This window comes from Urocitellus parryii, chromosome 4 (assembly GCF_045843805.1).
Source record: "Urocitellus parryii isolate mUroPar1 chromosome 4, mUroPar1.hap1, whole genome shotgun sequence".
In the NCBI taxonomy this organism is placed as follows: Eukaryota; Metazoa; Chordata; class Mammalia; order Rodentia; family Sciuridae; genus Urocitellus; species Urocitellus parryii.
Window position 1 is genome coordinate 201,651,325 of NC_135534.1, and position 18,230 is coordinate 201,669,554.

Sequence of the window (18,230 nt, forward strand, 5' to 3'; positions counted from 1 at the left end):
CCCCAATAGAAGATAAAACTTTTGAAAGGGAACAAGCACACCTTCTTTTTTATTTCACCCAAGTACTTGCCACAGTGCAGATACAAAATTCTGCTCAATAGATTTGTACAAAATGGTGAATTCCATATGATTTTCTTTTTTAAATAGGGAAGCTATACAACTGTAAAATCAGTATTGGGTTTACAAAAGAAAATTCAAATGGCATCAGAACTCTTTTCTCTGGTCTTAGATAACAGTTGTCAACAGCCTTGTGAAAACATCAGAATTAAGACTACACAGGCTAAAAAGAACAAATACTATTAGCAAAGCCTTACTTTGGAGTCAACTCTTTTTTAAGAAATCACTGTGACTTTTATCTCCTATAAAGGAATAACCCCAACCCTCCTTTGTGCTATGACCCAGCTCTGGAATTGTGACATACATTATAATACCTGTATTATTGCTTTTAGGTGATATATACCCCTGCATGCTTTAGAAGGCCTGCTACATAGCAGACAGTCAATAAAGCCTACTAAACGAATAAAAGTTATAAACAAATCTGTGCTTTTCTGTAGAATTTCCACACGGACTACAGACTTTGATTGTCTTATCCTCATCTTTCTGAAACCAGAGTAGATACATACCTGTCCTCTTTATTGACTTGAGAATAATAAGATCTTTGTCTAATAGCAGAATAGAAGGAGAAAGCCTCATTCAGATAGCTGGTCTCAGATGTGCGTAAGCTGTGAGAAAAAGAATATTATATATGACTAAAACTGAAGCTCCACACCATGATAAAGACTTGTTCCATATTACTTATTTATCTACAGGGGATGGGAATGATTGTCCAAAATTTGAATCAGCAAGGCATAATCACACCATGCTTAAAATGTATAATAATAATAATAATAATAATAATAATAATAATAATACTCCCCAACCCACTCTCAAGATTTTTGGATGCCAATCAAAGTACACTTCTTTCTCCCTCTGTGAAAAGACCCTCCAAACAACATTCTATCTGGTTATATCTGCTCCTAGAACCAGATCTTCCATGACGTTCCCCAAATTCATAGTTGCTTGAACACTGACCCACTTTAATTTTCTTCCTCACAAACTTCATTAAAGGACTAACTCACATTAATCTTCACTGGATGTTACTGAGTTGTGTTCTGTGCTTAGTATTTCTAGTTTTACAAGGCCCTTTTAAGAGCATATTTTATCCAAGAGAGTGATTTTGAGGGCAGGCATTTTGGGTGACACACCAAAATGTAGGAAAATGGACTTTGCTGTCTTTTCACTTATAAATGGTCCAAGTTATTTTTATTGTAAAATGATATCACTTCATGATAATGAGATTTAGATTCCTAAAAGGAATCTTCTTTCTTTGGCTTCACTGCACAGATATTATTCCTCTATGAATATAATCCAAAGTATTTTCATTTACCTCATGTAACCTTTCAAATACATCCTATAAGTATGCATTTTTAAAAGCATCCTTCACAAAAATAATCACTCATTCATCATATATGTGTTATGCTTCTTCACAGTATCACGACTTAGAAGAAGCCATAGAACAATAAATTCATTCAGTACTAATCAAAACTTGAGAACAAAATAGAACTTAAAAAAAAAAAAAGTCAAGGTCACACTCCTTTAAGTCTGACCAAATGAAATGTTACAACAAGAGTCCTTGAAGCAAGTACTACAATTTGTATTATGGAAGGCCATTTCATGATACTGTGTTGACTGATCTGTTCTGAACCAGATTCCATTCATAACTCAGTGTCTAGCAAGTGAGTAACTATGCAGACTCCTGCATACTGTCTCCTCAGCACGGCAACACTTGATTCTCTCCGTTAGCAAGTCACTTACTAATAATGGTAGTATAGCTGCCCGATCTTGGAAGCGATTTCCCCTATTTGCCACCGCTTCAAGCCGTACCGATTATCCAACACTTGTCTGTTTTATATGAGATAAGAAATAGAAATAACAGATTATAAATTTTAAATAACCAATTCAGTAAATTCAATGGGATAAAATACCAATCAGCAAAGCTCATGAATTTCTCATGAGATTTCAACATAATCATTCAACTAAAAAAAGAACTTGTTAAGTATCTATTTAAAGTAAATTGAGATATTAAAAGAAACTGCTCTGAGCTATGCCCATGAAAACTGGAAGCAACATCCCCTCCCCACATAGCTCTGGTCATTAGACTTTAGGAAGAAACCATGGACCATCCCACCCAAGTTAGAGTTAATCTAACATTCCAGATACAACATTGTGGTTAACAATCAGATAAGAACACCACATTTTAGCTTGGGATGGTAGCACTTGCCTATAATCTTAGGGAGTGGGGAAGCTGAGGCAGGAGGATCACAAGATTTAGACTAGACCTGGCAATTTAGCAAGACCCTCAGGAACTTAGTGAGACCCTGTCTCCAAATTTAAAAGAATAAAATGAATAAAGCTGGGGACATAGCTCAGTGGTAAAGTATCCTTGGGTTAGATTCCCAGTACAAATACAACAACAACAAAACCCAAACCACTACATTTTAAAATCTTAAATAAACAGGGAAAAACTCCCTTTGCTTTAAATCATGAAAGTGAAATAAACTGTTTTAAAAGTACCAAGATAAAAAACACTAGTTAGATAGTTAAAGGTCAAAACTGCAACAACGATAAAACAGGCCTACCCTCTCCCTTAACTATATAATTCCTTTACCGATGCTGCTGCTGGAACTTCCAGAGTTTGGTGTAAACATCAAAAGTTCTTCCAAAATAGGACTGCCACTGCTTCTGACCATATTGTGGCAAATCTCTGTAATAACAAAAAAGCATATATTAACTTTAAGTCTCTTCAGCTTTTTGGAAATTCTCTCCTGTGATGGTACAAACTAGATAGATTTAAAGTACTTGCATTTAGTTTTTTTTTTTTTAATTATAATTTTTGGAGCAAAAACTAGTTCTATGACAAAAGTCCAAGTCACTTTCTTTTCTAGTCACTCCATTACCTCTCATAGCTCGTGCCCAGTGTCCTTCGCAGGTACCTCTCCCAAGAGGATCCAGCACTCTTCTCCTTCCCTCTCCCTTGGTGATTCTTTTTTTTTTTTTTTTTTTTTTGAGAGAGGAGAGAGAGAATTTTTTAATATTTATTTTTTTTTTTAGTTCTCGGCGGACACAACATCTTTGTTGGTATGTGGTGCTGAGGATCGAACCCGGGCCGCACGCATGCCAGGCGAGCGCGCTACCGCTTGAGCCACATCCCCAGCCCCAAGGTGATTCTTATTTATGCTCACGTACACACTGATAACTCCCAAATGCTCATCTTCAGCTAAGACTTCAGCAGTTTGAAAATGGAGCCTTAGAAGTGTTTTAGAAGTGGGTGTGTAGATAAATGGTTACAGTTCTCAACTCCACCATCCTCTTCTCATAAGAGAAATAGAATCCCTGTCCTTGGGGCTGGGGTTGTGGCTCAGAGGTAGAGCACTTGCCTAGCATGTGTGTGGCCCTGGGTTCGATCCTCAGCACCACATAAAACTAAATAAGCAAAATAAAGGTATTGTGTCCATTTACAACTAAAAATATATTTTTTTAAAAAATCCCTGTCCTTGGGCTTCGTGACTTACAGTACATGTCTTTGAGAGACAAACATTCTCTAAACATGAACTGAGCTTGGCCATATTAACCTGCTTTGGTCAGTGAAATACAAATGCAAATTATCTACTTCACATCTGAGGAAAAGATGAAGAGGAGTTTAAGATTCAACATTTTCACTCTACCCTTGACCTAAGATCGATTGCTCTTCAGTTTGAAACACAGAATGACACTTAATGGAGCCTCAAAACCACTGGCATCATGTAGCTAACATGGGAGCTAGAAATAAATCTCTATTGAAATAAAGCATAAAATTTGGAGGTTGTTATAGCAACCTCAGTTAGGGAAAGCTACTACAGAAACTGGTAGCAGGAGCAGGTTATTGCCATAACTCGTAACACATGTGACACTGGCATTGGATGAAGAAACTGCTACCAAAGACTGAAAAACAAGAACATATATAACACAGTGGTAAAATTACATTTGCCTGCAGTTAACTCAAAGGCAGATAATGAGACTGAGGAACTTGTGGATTTATACAAAGAAGTCAGGAAAATGTATGCAACTAGCCCTGGGTGCTATTAGTTGCACTTAACAAAATATAAGGAAAACAAATTCAGCAAAGAACTGGCCGTGAGAAGTTGAAAAGGAAAAGGAAATCCACACACTCAAGAATTTTCAGGACTGAAACATACAATTACTAATGTTCAACTATAAGGCACAATTGAGATGCCAGGTATAAATGCCCCTTAAGACTCAGCCTCATCCTCAGGGCAAAAGCCCTTCAGTTAAAGACTCTAACTGCAGGTGGCCCCCCACATTCACATATTGGGACAGGACAGATCAGAGAAAAGACTCCAAGGATTTGGCAGACTTGTAGAAGCCTGATAAGCTCAAGTACCTGTGATAAGGTCTAGAAGACAGAAAGACATGTCTCAGAAACCATGGGCATAGCTATTGGTACATGGAACTAACTTGAATGAACCAGTCAACTACATTTCATACGAGAGCTGTGCAGCTGAAAGTCACCTGCTCTATAAAGGGGCCATACCTATTCACTGATTGTAGCATAATATATTTCTCATCCTATTCTGAGTTTTCATCTCATTTTTATTGAAAAATGTTAACGAGTACTTAACAAACATATCCATCTTTATTTTAGTGGTTAATTCTTTTTCTTTTCTCTCCCTCCTACCAGTACTAGAGATTGAACCCAGTCCTCATACGTGCTAAGCAAATGATCTACCACTGAGCCAATTTCTCAGACCTTTTAATTTTTTTTTTTTTTAATTTTGATACAGGTTCTCTTAAATTTGCCAAGGCTGGCCTCAAGCTTGCAATCTTCCTGCCTCAGCCTCTCAAGTAGTTGGGAATATAGCCCTTTTCTGTCTTTTTAAATAAATCCATCCACACAACAGCATTGTCTTCTAAAAGACTTAAAGGTTTGATTTTCAAATTTAACACTCATAAAGACCAAACTGGGTTTCAGGCATGTTTAATGAATTATGTTTAAATGACTTTTCAAAACACGTCCTTTTTGACCGACATGGTAGAACTGCAAGTGATGCCATAATTTTCCCTATGCTTATATATCAGACCTTTGTTTTATTCCACTAGTCTTTCTATTTTTTGCTCATCATTTTGTTAGTAAGCTTTATAATAAGTTAGCTTTATAATAAGTGTAGCATGTTTCTCTTTTTTTTAGGAGTACTTTGGCTATTCTTGGTTCCTTATATTTGCATATGAATGCAAATTTTAATATCAGCTTATCAAATTCTACAAAAAACCTTAATGAGTTCTAATGGGCACTGCACAGATCTAGAGGTCAATTTAAAGAACTGACATTTTTCATAATTTTGAGGATCAACAGTAATTCATTCCATTTATGTTGAAAATATTGTTATTTTTCAAATTTGAAATTTTTTCCATAAAGATCTTATATTTCTTGGTTCACATTATTGAAAGGTATTATATTTTTGTGAGACGTACCACTGAATTGTACACACGGAACTATATAGTATTTGAATAATACCTCAGCAAAGCTGTCCTTTAAAAAAAGAAATTAAAAAAAAGCAAAGCATGATCTCTGTTTTCTCTCCAGAATCTATATATAAAAAAATAAAAAGAGATAGGCAATCAACAGATGAAAGATTTCAACAAATTTTTGGAAAAACAACATGTGATGAAGAAATAACATTGTTATATGAAGATATGTCAATATTATTACTTCCTGTCACTCAAAATCCTGGCAGGAAATAGAGACCACCCAAATGAGTCACTGAGAAGAGTTTAACAGAGGGAGAAGCGAAACCACAAGAATGCTGATGTGCTCTCAGGCCACTTTGCCACACCCGGTGCCAGCTGCAGCTAGGCAGCATCTAAGCAGTGAGCACAGAAAGCATCCACGCTGGCTCCCCTGGCCCTCCGTGTCCTGCAGGTGCAAACCTGCCTGTTGATTCAGCCATGAAGGTCAATCTCTCAAGTTAATCAATGAGGCAAAAGGATAAAAGGTAGGTCTGGAGGGACAACCTGAAAACGTCTAGCCCGAGCAGAAAAGTTGGCACCTAAGAAAAACTGAAGAGGGAAGAGGAGCTAAAAAGAAGTTACAAAACATCAAAAGGAATTAAAATGTTTCAAAAAAGGATCCAACTGAAGGTCTACATAAGAACCATTTGCTGCTGGGCCCACATACACTGTAATCCCTGCAATTTGGAGGGGAGGCAGGAGGATTCAGGGCTGCCTACGTAATTTAGCAACACCCTATTTCAAAATAAAAAAAAGAAAGGGTGGGATGTAGCTCAGTGAGAGAACATACCTGGGCTGAATTCTCAATATTACCTGTCGTGTCCTCCCCCCCATCCCCACCTGAAATGCCAATTACCTCTGCAGTTATCCTCCTAGGCACAGGGAAAGAAAGAGAGAGGGACAGGAGAGGACCAGAGGGCAGGAGGGGAGAGGTTTCTCATTAGAGAAACTAGATAAACTTCTCTTCTGGCATTGACTGATTAGGGTGGGAGTGGGCCCAGAATAAGGTCAGCCGTTTAGCATAAGGCACATCTCTCCATGGAAAACAGGGCCTACATAAACAGTGACCTTGGTCAGACTTTCTATCATGTCATTCTCCAATATGAATTGGTTAGATGTTGAAGGAAAGTTTGTAACATGACAAAACATAATTCAGAGAACAGGATAAAAAGCAAAACAATTCAAATTATTATTCTCAGAATTTATACATTCATAAAAATAAGAGCAAGACTCAATGAGTGAAGAACTCAGAAAAAAGAAGTTGAAAATTTTAAAAATTATTGCTGAAATAATACTTCATTGGAAGCGGGAAATCTATGAAAAAGCTAAAGGGAAAACAATGAGATGGAAAAATAGAAAAGAGACAATCAATAATAGAGTGCCACCCAAACAAATTATAGAGCAAAAAACTAAAGGAAGAAATATCTACAAATTGAGGACACACCAAGTAGCAAACTAGATAAATGAAAAATGACCCATCTTCATGAAATTCAGAACAGGAAGAACAAACTACAGGACATAAGAATCAGACTAGCACCAGGCTTTTCATCAGAAATACTGTATTAAAATAATACCCCCCCCCAGAAAGGGAAAACTGTTTTCAAAGCTTATTAATCAGGTAGAAGGAATAATAATGAAATTTCCAGGCACGGAAGGGCTTAGAAGAGCAACTCCATACACCCATTCCTGAGAAGTAGCCTGAGCAAGCCGGGCTCGGTGGTGCATAGCTGTAATCACAGCAACTCAGGAGGCTGAGACAGTTAGACCACAAGTTTGAGGCTAGCCTCAGCAATTAGCAAAATCCTATCTCAAAATTAAAAACAAAACAAAACAACAACAACAACAAAAATAAAAAAACATTAAAAAGGACTGGGAATGTAGCACAGTGGTAAAGTGCTCCTGTATTCAACCCCTAGTACCAAAAAATTAAAGAGAGGGAAGTAGCCTGAAGAAATGCTCCACCAAAATAAGAGAACTGGTAAGGTGAGCACAGAATCTAGAAAGAGTAAATCCAACTCACAAGAACAGTGTTGACAAAGCTGATCAATCCTAGGACACTGTTCTAGCAATTTGTATGTAGTACATAATTTAATCCAAAAACTATAGAAGAAAGGCAAAAATGACTTTAAAATGGCACAATTTTAAGTAACAAATAGTGTTAAAATGAGTGATTGCATTTAAATTTGAACCTACGAATGAATGCCTTTGAGTTATATGTTGGCGTTACAGAAAAGGAAAAGTAATCATTGTTGAATTCCTGGCCCTGCAATATAAAATATTTAGTCATATGTCAAAATGCTGTTTATTATTCATTTTCAACTATTAGAATCCGCATAAAGAAAAACACAAAAAATATGTAACTCATAAAACTCTAAGTACATTAGAAAATGAAATTGTAAAGTTATAACTGACAAAAAATTAGGGACAGAAGAAGAGGAGAAAAAATGAAGAAAGTAGTAGGAGTGATAATTTCCTCATCTGATTAAATGAGGAGCAAAGAAATGCCACAGAGATAATGTGAGAGTTGAGAGACTGGCCTGGCTGCTGTCTGTGTGACTTGAGTAAGCAGACTCTCTGCTACATCTATAAAATAGGAATACAAACTGAGCATGCCTTATTTGAAATGCTTGAGGCTAGAAGTGCTTCCAACTTTGAAATTTGGAATATTCATACATATTTAATGAGACATGTTGGAGACAGGACCCTAGTCCAAATATCAAAGCTGTTCATGTTTCATATACCTTACACACCTAGCCTAAAGGTAATTGGATATAATTTTTTAAAAAAATTTAATAGCTTTTTTTTTTTTAATGTGGTGCTGAGGATCCAACCCAGTGCCTCACACATGCAAGGCGAGCATGCTACCAGAGAGCCACGACCCCAGCCATAATATGGTCTTTTATTTTTCTGAGATAGGGACTGGCTAGGCTGCACCAGCTGATCTTGAACTCCAGGGCTCAAGCAATCCTCCCACTGGACTTGGCCAGTGGGCTGCTAGTTTTTATTAGATACTACTACTGCTGTTATTTCTATGGGAAGCTGTAAGCAGGAGAAAGGGTAACTTTTGGGGCAAATGAGATCTTCATTTATCATAACAGAGTGTCAACAGAAAACAGACAAACTGGTAAATGAAGAAATAGTGATATAAGCGTATTAACCTGAGAAATGGAGATAAACACCAGGAAAAGTGAAATTAGAAGCACTCAGAAGTGTTTGCCTCTGAAAACCAGGAAAAGGTGAGAAGGAGCTCAGAGCACTACTATTTGTTAGCATGAGCTCTTTATATTATTTCGCTCTATTTCCTGCAGTGCTGGGGATTGCATCCAGGGTCTCCTGCATGCTAAGCACACACTCTACCACTGAGCTACATCTAGCTCTCACCTTTCTGAAAACATATGCTTTTTTATTTTTTTACCTTTATTTTGTTCATTTATTTTTATGTGGTGCTGAGGATTGAACTCAGGGCGTCGCATGTGGTAGGCGAGTGCTCTATGGCTGAGCCACACCCCAGCCCCAACATATGCTTTTTTTTTTAAAGAGAGAGTGAGAGAGGAGAGAGGGGAGAGAGAGAGAGAATTTTTATTATTTATTTTATTTAGTTCTCGGCGGACACAACATCTTTGTTGGTATGTGGTGCTGAGGATCGAACCCGGGCCGCACGCATGCGAGGCGAGCGCGCTACCGCTTGAGCCACAACCCCAGCCCCCCAACATATGCTTTTTTAAAACAAATTTTTTTTTTAGTTGTAGATAGACACAATATCTTTATTTTATTTATTCACTTTTATGCAGTACTGAGGATCAAATCCAGTGCCTCACACATGTGAGGCAAGTGCTCTACCACTGAGCTATAACCACAGCCCAACACATGCTTTTTTAATCAAGAAATTATCTTTTCATCCATTTTAGAACTTTATAGACATTGTATATAATTCAAAAGGCACAAAACATCCAATATGTATTGGATGATGAAGTTTTCTCTACTTCTGCTCCTAATAACCCTGTTTTCCACTCTAGAAGTTCTCATTTATTTATTTATGAATATATAAAATTGTGTGTATGTGTATATGCATATGTTACTTTCAAAAAGAAGTTTTCAACAAATACATTTACACTAAGAAAAAAAGTTCAAGATGAAAAGAACAATCCATGACCTAATCAATTAAATTTAATATATTAGTATATTTCTTGCCAAAAATTTTTTAGTCATATGTGTTCTCTTGCTTTAAATAAATTGTTTCTAATGTTAGGTGTCCATAAATATTAGTAATCTTTGCTTAAAGCAAAGGACTTTAAAAAAAAAATATATATATATATATATATTAGTTGTCAATGGACCTTCTTATTTATTTGTATGTGGTGCCGAGAATTGAACCCAGTGCCTCACACATGCTAGGCAAGTGCTCTACCACTGAGCCACAACTCAAGCAAACCGTTTTATTTATTTTTTTTTTATTTTTTTTTAATATTTATTTTTTAGTTTTCGGCGGACACAACATCTTTGTTGGTATGTGGTGCTGAGGATCGAACCCGGGCCGCACGCATGCCAGGCGAGCGCGCTACCGCTTGAACCACATCCCCAGCCCAAGCAAACCGTTTTAAAGACAAACTTCTTGTACCTAATTTTGTGGTTATCAAAATAAAAACTGACAGGTCAAACGAAAGTGCTAGCTTTTCAGGCATCCTTGAGAAAGCCATTGAACAGAATTTGTGTAGCTAGTTCAACCTGCTATGTTTTGCTAGAAAGTGTTTTAAATGATGAATTGGGTGCAGTGTATTTTGACAGTTGTACATGGGTAGTTCGATAAGCCTATAATATCATTACATTCTAATTTATGATTTTCTCTTTAGTTTTTATTTCTTGATCAGTAGCTATCAGTCTCCAAATATTTTTTCCCCAAACCAGCATTTTTTTTTAATATGTCCTCTTGATCTGCTTACCCAGATGTTTTTCAAATGCTGCAAAAATTTGGAGGGTTTCATCTTAACATTTTCTATTCCAATTTTCCTGGTTTTTCCATAAAAAAAAAATATTGACAATTCTTTAGCTGTATCTTACTCATTTTTTTTTACTCCAATTTTACTGTTTTCTCTTGGATATTTGTCAAAAACATACTAATTTAATGTCGTTAAGTAGTTATCAGTTCTACTCTTTGTCCTTGATGTGAATTTTAATCCTGATACAGTGTTTTTGGTTTTCTAAAAGTCTTTCTTGCTGTTTTAATTTTAATTTTTGTTTCTGATGGTGCAAGAAATGGAACCCAAGTCTCAACAGTGCTAGGCATGTGCTCTACCACTGAGCCATGATCTATGACATTTTATTGAAGAAGAAAAGTTTACAGAATTTGCTTAGTTTCTATTGTAGATAATTTTCAGAGGTCTGAGCCTTAAGGAAGGTGTTTTCATTCCCATGTGGGTGTGGGTGGGAAGAGGTAAGGGGGAGTGACTCTGTTTTAGAATGAGCCCATTTGGAGATCTGATTCCTTTTCCTAGAAGAAAGTCTGAGCAGGTCAGGAAGTGCTGGCTAGCTCATCTTCCCAGAGCATGTTTCTTGGGCAAGGGAAGAGGACAATCAAATCCACTCTCAGCTCTATACATGGACTGCAGCTCCTAGAACAATTAGTCCAGCAGGTTTGTATCAATTAGTGTCAGAGCAGCTGGATAAAGGTGAGAACTCACAGTTCAGCTCTCTGACACTCTGAACCATGAATACATAGAAACCTACCAACTGCCAGAAAATTCTTTGTCTTTCCCAAAGAACTGTGCCTTATTCATGGGTTTTATAGCTCTCAGCATATACAATGTCAACCATGCTAATATTTCTTTATTAATTTTTAAGAGTAGTAATCTATATCTCAAATACACAATGTATAGAAGAGCTGGTAGTGATCTTGTGATTGAAGACATTATCAGTTAACTTTTTTTTTCCTTTTTTAAATTCATTTTTTAAAATGAGATAGGACCCACTATGTTGTCAAGGCTTGCCTTGAACATCTGGGCTCAAGTTATCTTCTTGTCTTAGCCTTTTGAGTGGCTGCGGCTACAGGAGTATGCTACCATGCTCAACTTCAGCTACGTTTTGCTGCATAATAAACCACTTCAAAACTCAGCAGCTTAAACTGGGTATGGTGCACATGCCTGTAATCCCAGCAATTCCAGAGAGTGAGGCAGGAGGATGGCAGGTTCAAGACCAGCTTCAGCGATTTAGCAAGACTCTGTCTCAAAATAAAAATTTTACAAAGGGTTAAGGAAGTAGCTCAAAGGTAGAGAACACCTGGGTTCAATCCCTTGTATTGTAAAACAACCAGAACAAACAAAAACAGCAGCTTAAAGCAAAACCACTGATTAGCTAGTGATTTTATGATTGGCAGTCTGAGTTAGGTTTAGGTGGCCAGTTCTACTGCTCTCAGCCAGACTTCACTCATATAACTCAGACAGCTAGTGGTCAAGGGCCTCCCTCAAAACTAGCATTGCCTGCTTGGTCAATCACATGTTCCTCATCATCCAGCAGGCTAGCTTGGTTTGGTAAAATAATATGGGGGTTGGCTGCAAGTGTCCCAAAAGAGGGCAAGCTCTAAGTCCTTGTTTCATATTTGCTACTATCCTATCAGCCAAAGCAAATCTCATAACAAGATCAGAGACACTATGAGAGGAGACTATTTATAGCTATGCATCTAGGGAAGGGGACTGTTTTTTTTTTTTTTCTTGAACAAACATTATCAGAGATTTTATGCTTCTTTCTTTTTTCTTTTTTTAAATATGACAGGGGAATACATTACAATTCTTATTACACATATAGATTTGTATAAAGTATGTTCACGCCAATTTGTGTCTTTATACATGTACTTGGGGTTTTTTTTGCATTACAATTCTTATTACACATATATACCACAATTTTTCATATCTGTTTGTATATAAAGTAGGTTGACACCCAATTCGTGTCTTCATACATGTACTTTGGGTAATGATGTCCATCACATTCCACCATCCTTGCTAATCCCCTGCCTCCTTCCTTTCCCTCCCTCCCCTCTTCCCTATCTAGAATTCATCTATTCGTTCCATGTTCCCTCTCCTTACCCCACTATGAGTCGGCCTCCTTATATCGGAGAAAACACTCGGCATTTGTTTTTTTGGGGATTGGCTAACTTCACTTAGCGTTATCTTCTCCAACGCCATCCATTTACCTGCAAATGCCATGATTTTATTCTCTTTTATTGCTGAGTAAAATTCCAATGTATATATATGGCACATTTTTTTATCCATTCATCCACTGAAGAGCATCTAGGTTGGCTCCACAGTTTAGCTATTCTGAACTGTGCTGCTATAAACACTGATGTGGCTGTGTTCCTGTAACATGCTGTTTTTAAGTCCTTTGGGTATAATCCGAGGAAAGGGACAGCTGGGTCAAATGGTGGTTCCATTCCCAGATTTCCAAGGAATCTCCATACTGCTTTCCATACTGGCTGCAATCTTTTTTTTTTAATTGTGGTGATTATTAATTATTTTCTATATTGATGAAAAATTATCCATTTTCAGTAGTCACAAAATAAACAGAATCATGACTCAAATTTATAACTTACATAAGTGATTTCATGAACTTCTAAAACTCTAATCACATTTCTGACAGTTATGAATCATTTCCCCCTTCTAGAAAGATGAAGATGGCTCTCACCTTCTGCCCACCTGTGGCCATCTGTGGGCTTAGTTCCAACATGTTTCCGTGTGTAGTTAGTTATGCACCTGAAAGTGTTCACAGTGAGACTGCACCTCCACTGCAGCCTTTGAGGCCGAGCCACGGGGGCTGGAGTACTGTCCTGGTAGGAAGGCAGTCAGGCAGACAACTTTCTTTTTTATTTTATTGTGTTTTTGTACTGGGGACATTGCTACCATTAAGAATAATTTTTCTGTGCATGTTAAGTGTATGTATGTACTTAAATATACACACTGTATGTCACAGTGCCTGGCAAATATCTACCTCTCTGCACCAAAAATTAAGACAATGGATAAGAAAGCAAAAGTCTTCCTGTGTAAAAATTTTCACACATACCAAGAATTGGCTAACAATTGCATTTTTAATTCACTTCTATTATCCTTGTAATAAGTAAAAATCCATTTCAGATTATAGAAATAGGTTAACTAAAGCCATTGGCTTCCCCATTTATTTCAAGTTTTCATGTCCATGTGGCTCTCTGGTGAGAGGCTGTTTGGGAGGACCCAATCAGTTGTTTCCACATGGAAGCTGCTGCTGGGCTCTTTAGACTCCACGCAGCTGCTGTTAGGAAGCTGTAGTGTTACATAAAAGCATCTGTCAGCACCATCAACTGTTTGACAACTGACAATTATTGGGTACCTCTTTAAAAGTATAAAGTGTTTTGGCAAATTTTCAAGAAAGAATTTGCCTTCAAGTTCCTTTGAGTTTCTTAAACTGACAACTGTAATAAACTCAGGAGTATATCCTGTCGAGGAGGACACAGAACCACAACCAATATTTTATTTCATGCCTGTATATTTCAGATGTGTAGCAGAAAGTAGAAGAGGAGAAGAGACTTTTGTGTGAGGGCTAAATTCAGAGTGTGACTTAAAACCTCAAGCAAGGTTCTTACAGTAAATGTATTTTCTGATCTGTAGCTATGATCAATGTTGCCTAAATTTTCTGTTTTCCACAAAAGAATTCAGAACATCTACCCTTCCAGTCTAAAGAATCAGCTGTATAGACAGCAGTTTTGTTCACCCTTTCTCTAATGAGACATTCAGAGGCTAAATCACAAATTGCCATAATATGATTAGAGTATAAAATTAACTCAGGTACATTATAAAGAGTTTTAGACAAAATTTTCTACTATTCAGAGCTTGACTCTGGTTTTAAACTCTGAGTATATTATTTGGTCATTATGACTGTCAGTAGAGATAGGAAATTAATGGTCCGTGGAACTAAATTAAATGGGGCTCTGAATTACCCCATAAGCTAAATGACCTTATAGTTCACATTTGCAAAGGCACCTATGTTATAAATTGGCTGCACATATTCTTTTTCAAAGGTTTTAGAGGAAAGTGAAAGTATGGCAGTAATCTCGCTCTGTAAATCCTCAGAGCTATCAATAGGAGTCAGGAGACTAGGGCAGGAAGAAATGATCAAACCTGATTCTCAGGGATGTTTCAAATGTAGAGTTGAGGTGTAAAACGCAGAAAGTTTCTTTCAAGTTTCTATAAATCCATTATCTTTACTGAATCACTGGTGCCTCCTGCACCTAAACTCCAAGTCATGTAGACCCCCTCCATCCTCCTTCCACCCGTCCTCTCTGTGCTATGACCCTGTTCAACACTTCCTCACCCTCTGGCCACTCTGACTTCTTTCTCTTCTTACTATCTATTCCATTGGTTTCTTTTTGCTTAGTCTAGTCCTTAAAATGCTTGGCTTTCCCAAGGTATGTGTGTATTTACAGGTACATATAAAAATATACACAAATATACATATATACACATCCATACACTAAATTACTTAGGAATTGTGGTCAGTAAGTTTTAAAGCTATGAGTCAATTCAAATCTCCCCTCACAATTCAATACTCTGTCTTTCCTATTCTTCCAAGTACTGGGGATTGAACCCAGTGCCTCACACACTATAGGCAAGTGCTCTGTCACTGAGCTACACCCTCATTCATTCATTCATTCATTCATTTATTTTGAGACAGGGTCTCACTTTGTTGCCCAGGTTGGTCTCAAACTTGTGATCCTCCTGCTTCAGCCTCCCAAGTAGGTGGGGTTTAGGTATCACCACCTCCAGCTGTTCTCTCTTTTCTACCAGATGAAACAACCAACTAGAGTTTCTGTATTAGTGGTTCTTCTCTGGGACATAGTTCTGCTCCCCAGGTTTCAGGATGCTGCTGACCTTCAACAAGCTACAGTCAAAGGTCAAGCAATAAGCTAACTTCTCAAAATCAAGGAGCACAGTGCCCACTCCTACAGTGCTAAACTCCAAGGAATTGTTTACAGGGCGCACTACACAACAGGGACATCTTTGTTCCAATCTGTGCTTATATTTGAGACTGACAAAGCCCAAGTGAGCATTTCCTTGTTTAGCATCTCCATTTTTTTTTTTTTTTTTTTTTTTTACCTCCTTGCTAAGCTTAGCTTTAAAAATTAGGTATAGAGGGCTGGAATTGTGGCTCAGTAGTAGAGCACTTGCCTTGCACGTGCAAGGTCCTGGGTTGGTTCCTCAACACCACATATAAATAAATAAATAAAATAGAGTTATTGTGTAAGATTACAAAAAAAAATAAATATTAAAAAAATCAGGTATACAAGTGGATTTGTAAGCTTGAAAATGCCAAGGGGATCACAGACCCAGGCTAAAAAGGTTGAATGTTTCTTGCAGGGCGGAATATCTTAACAATGCCACCATAACAATTTCTGTGTTCATTTAAGAGCAAGAAAAGTTGTTGTTGTTATTATTCGTACTGGAGATTAAATCCAGGGCACTTAACTACTGAGCTATATTCCCAGCCCTTTTTTATATTTTATTTAGAGACAGGGTCTCACTAGGATGCTAAGAACCTCAGTAAATTGCTGAGGCTGACTTTGAACTTGTGATTCTCCTGCCTCAGCCTCCCAAGCTGCTGGGATTACAGGTATGTGCCACTACACCCAGGAAGCAAAGCTTTTGTCAAATGAGATGAAAGGCCCACAAATGTTGGATTCATTTAAAGGCAGGCACCCTATTTATCTTTGCATCCTGTCCTATGCCTAGCCCAAAATCTAGAATTGTACTGGCACATGAAAGGCACTTAGTGCACTATTCATTCCTAATGATGGCTTATGAAGATGAATAGCTTTGTATAACTGCTCCCAATATGAATTTAGATATGCCAAGAAAAATGGGGCTATGGAGTGGCATCTCCTCCTCCTGTGAACCGGTTTCAAGGAAGGCATTACATTTAAACACACAGCTACTAATAGCTGTATTTTCAAATGGCATCTTGCTCATAGAACAACAGATTGAGAATCCCTCCAGGTCCTCGGTACTAGGGATTGAACTCAGGGCTTCACACATGCTAGGCAAGTGCTCTTCACTGAATTATATCTCCAGCTCTTTAGTCTCTACTTTGAGACTGGTTCTCATTAAATTTCCAAGACTGACCTCAAACTTGGAATCCTCCTGTCTTAGCCTCAAGCAGCTGGGAATATAGGCGTGTGCCACCATTCCTGGCTAAGTTGCAACTTGTAAATTCCATGCTCCTTCTTGGGGTTTTAGGGCTCACTTGTCCTGGCAAATTTTCATCACACTTCTGTATGTGTGGTGAGACTGAAAGGAGCATCAGGGATAGGGATTCCTCTGAGAATCAAGAAAAGTGTGAGGGCTGGAGATGTGGCTCAGCGGTAGCGCGCTTGCCTGGCATGCGTGCGGCCCGGGTTCGATCCTCAGCACCACATACCAACGAAGATGTTGTGTCCGCCGAGAACTAAAAAATAAATATTAAAAGTTTAAAAAAAAAAAAAAAAAAAGAAAAGTGTGAGAAGTCAGGAAGCCATCAAGCATTTACTTGTGTTTGGGAGTCTTGCTCCTATTTTGCAGAAAAACTAATATTTAAGGCAGCACTTCCAAAATTATAATGCCTCATATTAACATAGGGTATTACTTTATCTGTCAAAAGATTTGATTTTCTCGTCTGTAAAAATTAAGATAATAAACACCCATGAAGTTGTTCAGAGGACATAATGAATTCTTCAGCATTCCTTATATATACTTTTTATTTTCTCTCTTAATATTCTTCCTTGAGAACCTTAAACACTAACCACAGGGTTGGGGTTGTAGCTCTGTGGTAGAGTACATACCACAAACATGGAAGGCACTGGGTTTGATCCTCAGCACCACATAAAAAATAAATAAAATAAAATAAAATAAAGGTATTGTGTCCCTCTGCAACATAAAAAATATTTTAAAAAAAATAACCACAAATACCAATCTCTGATCCAGCTTCCATCAGCAACATAAAAGAAAGCCTGGCTTGTTTCTAGTCAAATCTAACAATTGAGATCTTAGAGGAACCAACTTATAAGATCACATTATAGGGCTGGGGTTGTGGCTCAGTGGTAGAGCTCTCACCTTGCACGTGCAGGCACTGGGTTCAATCCTCAGCACCACATAAAAATAAACAAATAAAATAAAGTTACTGTGTCCACCCATAACTTAAAAAAAGATATTTTTAAAAAGGATCACATTATATTGGCCTTTGATAGCAAACAATATTAACAACAAAAAAATTAATTAGAATCTGTTTTATTGTTCAATATTTTAGTACAGTATTTAAAAAGCTAATTTTCTGAACTCTGGAGAAATGATGACAGAATAGTTCTGAATCAACTCAGATCTCTTCCCAAAGCTGACAGCACAACTAGATAACAGACAACATTCTCAGCAGAACTAAGTGTCATGGGCCAAACTGCTTATCCCCCAAATTCGCACACTGAGGTTCTGATCCCTGTACCTCAGAATATGACCACACTTGGAGACGGGTCTTTTAAGAGATTAAGTTAAAATGAGGCCTTCAGAGTAGGCTCTGATACAGTACAACTTGTATTCTCATAAGAAGAGATTAGAACTCACAGAGAAATGCCAGCGGCCCATGTA

At 37.5% G+C, this 18,230-nt stretch overlaps 1 protein-coding gene across 2 annotated transcripts in view; it reads right to left on the reverse strand.

Moving 5' to 3' along the window:
* Positions 1 to 18,230, reverse strand: part of Scai (suppressor of cancer cell invasion) — a 149,530-nt gene that overhangs the window by 49,739 nt on the left and 81,561 nt on the right. For both annotated transcript variants that reach the window (XM_026386519.2, XM_077797994.1), the window contains 3 exons: positions 2,708 to 2,803; positions 1,855 to 1,941; positions 624 to 722 (listed from right to left, as the gene is read on the reverse strand). In XM_026386519.2, the coding sequence (XP_026242304.1) occupies positions 624 to 722; positions 1,855 to 1,941; positions 2,708 to 2,803 (282 nt within the window). The remainder of the gene's footprint in view (positions 1 to 623; positions 723 to 1,854; positions 1,942 to 2,707; positions 2,804 to 18,230) is intronic.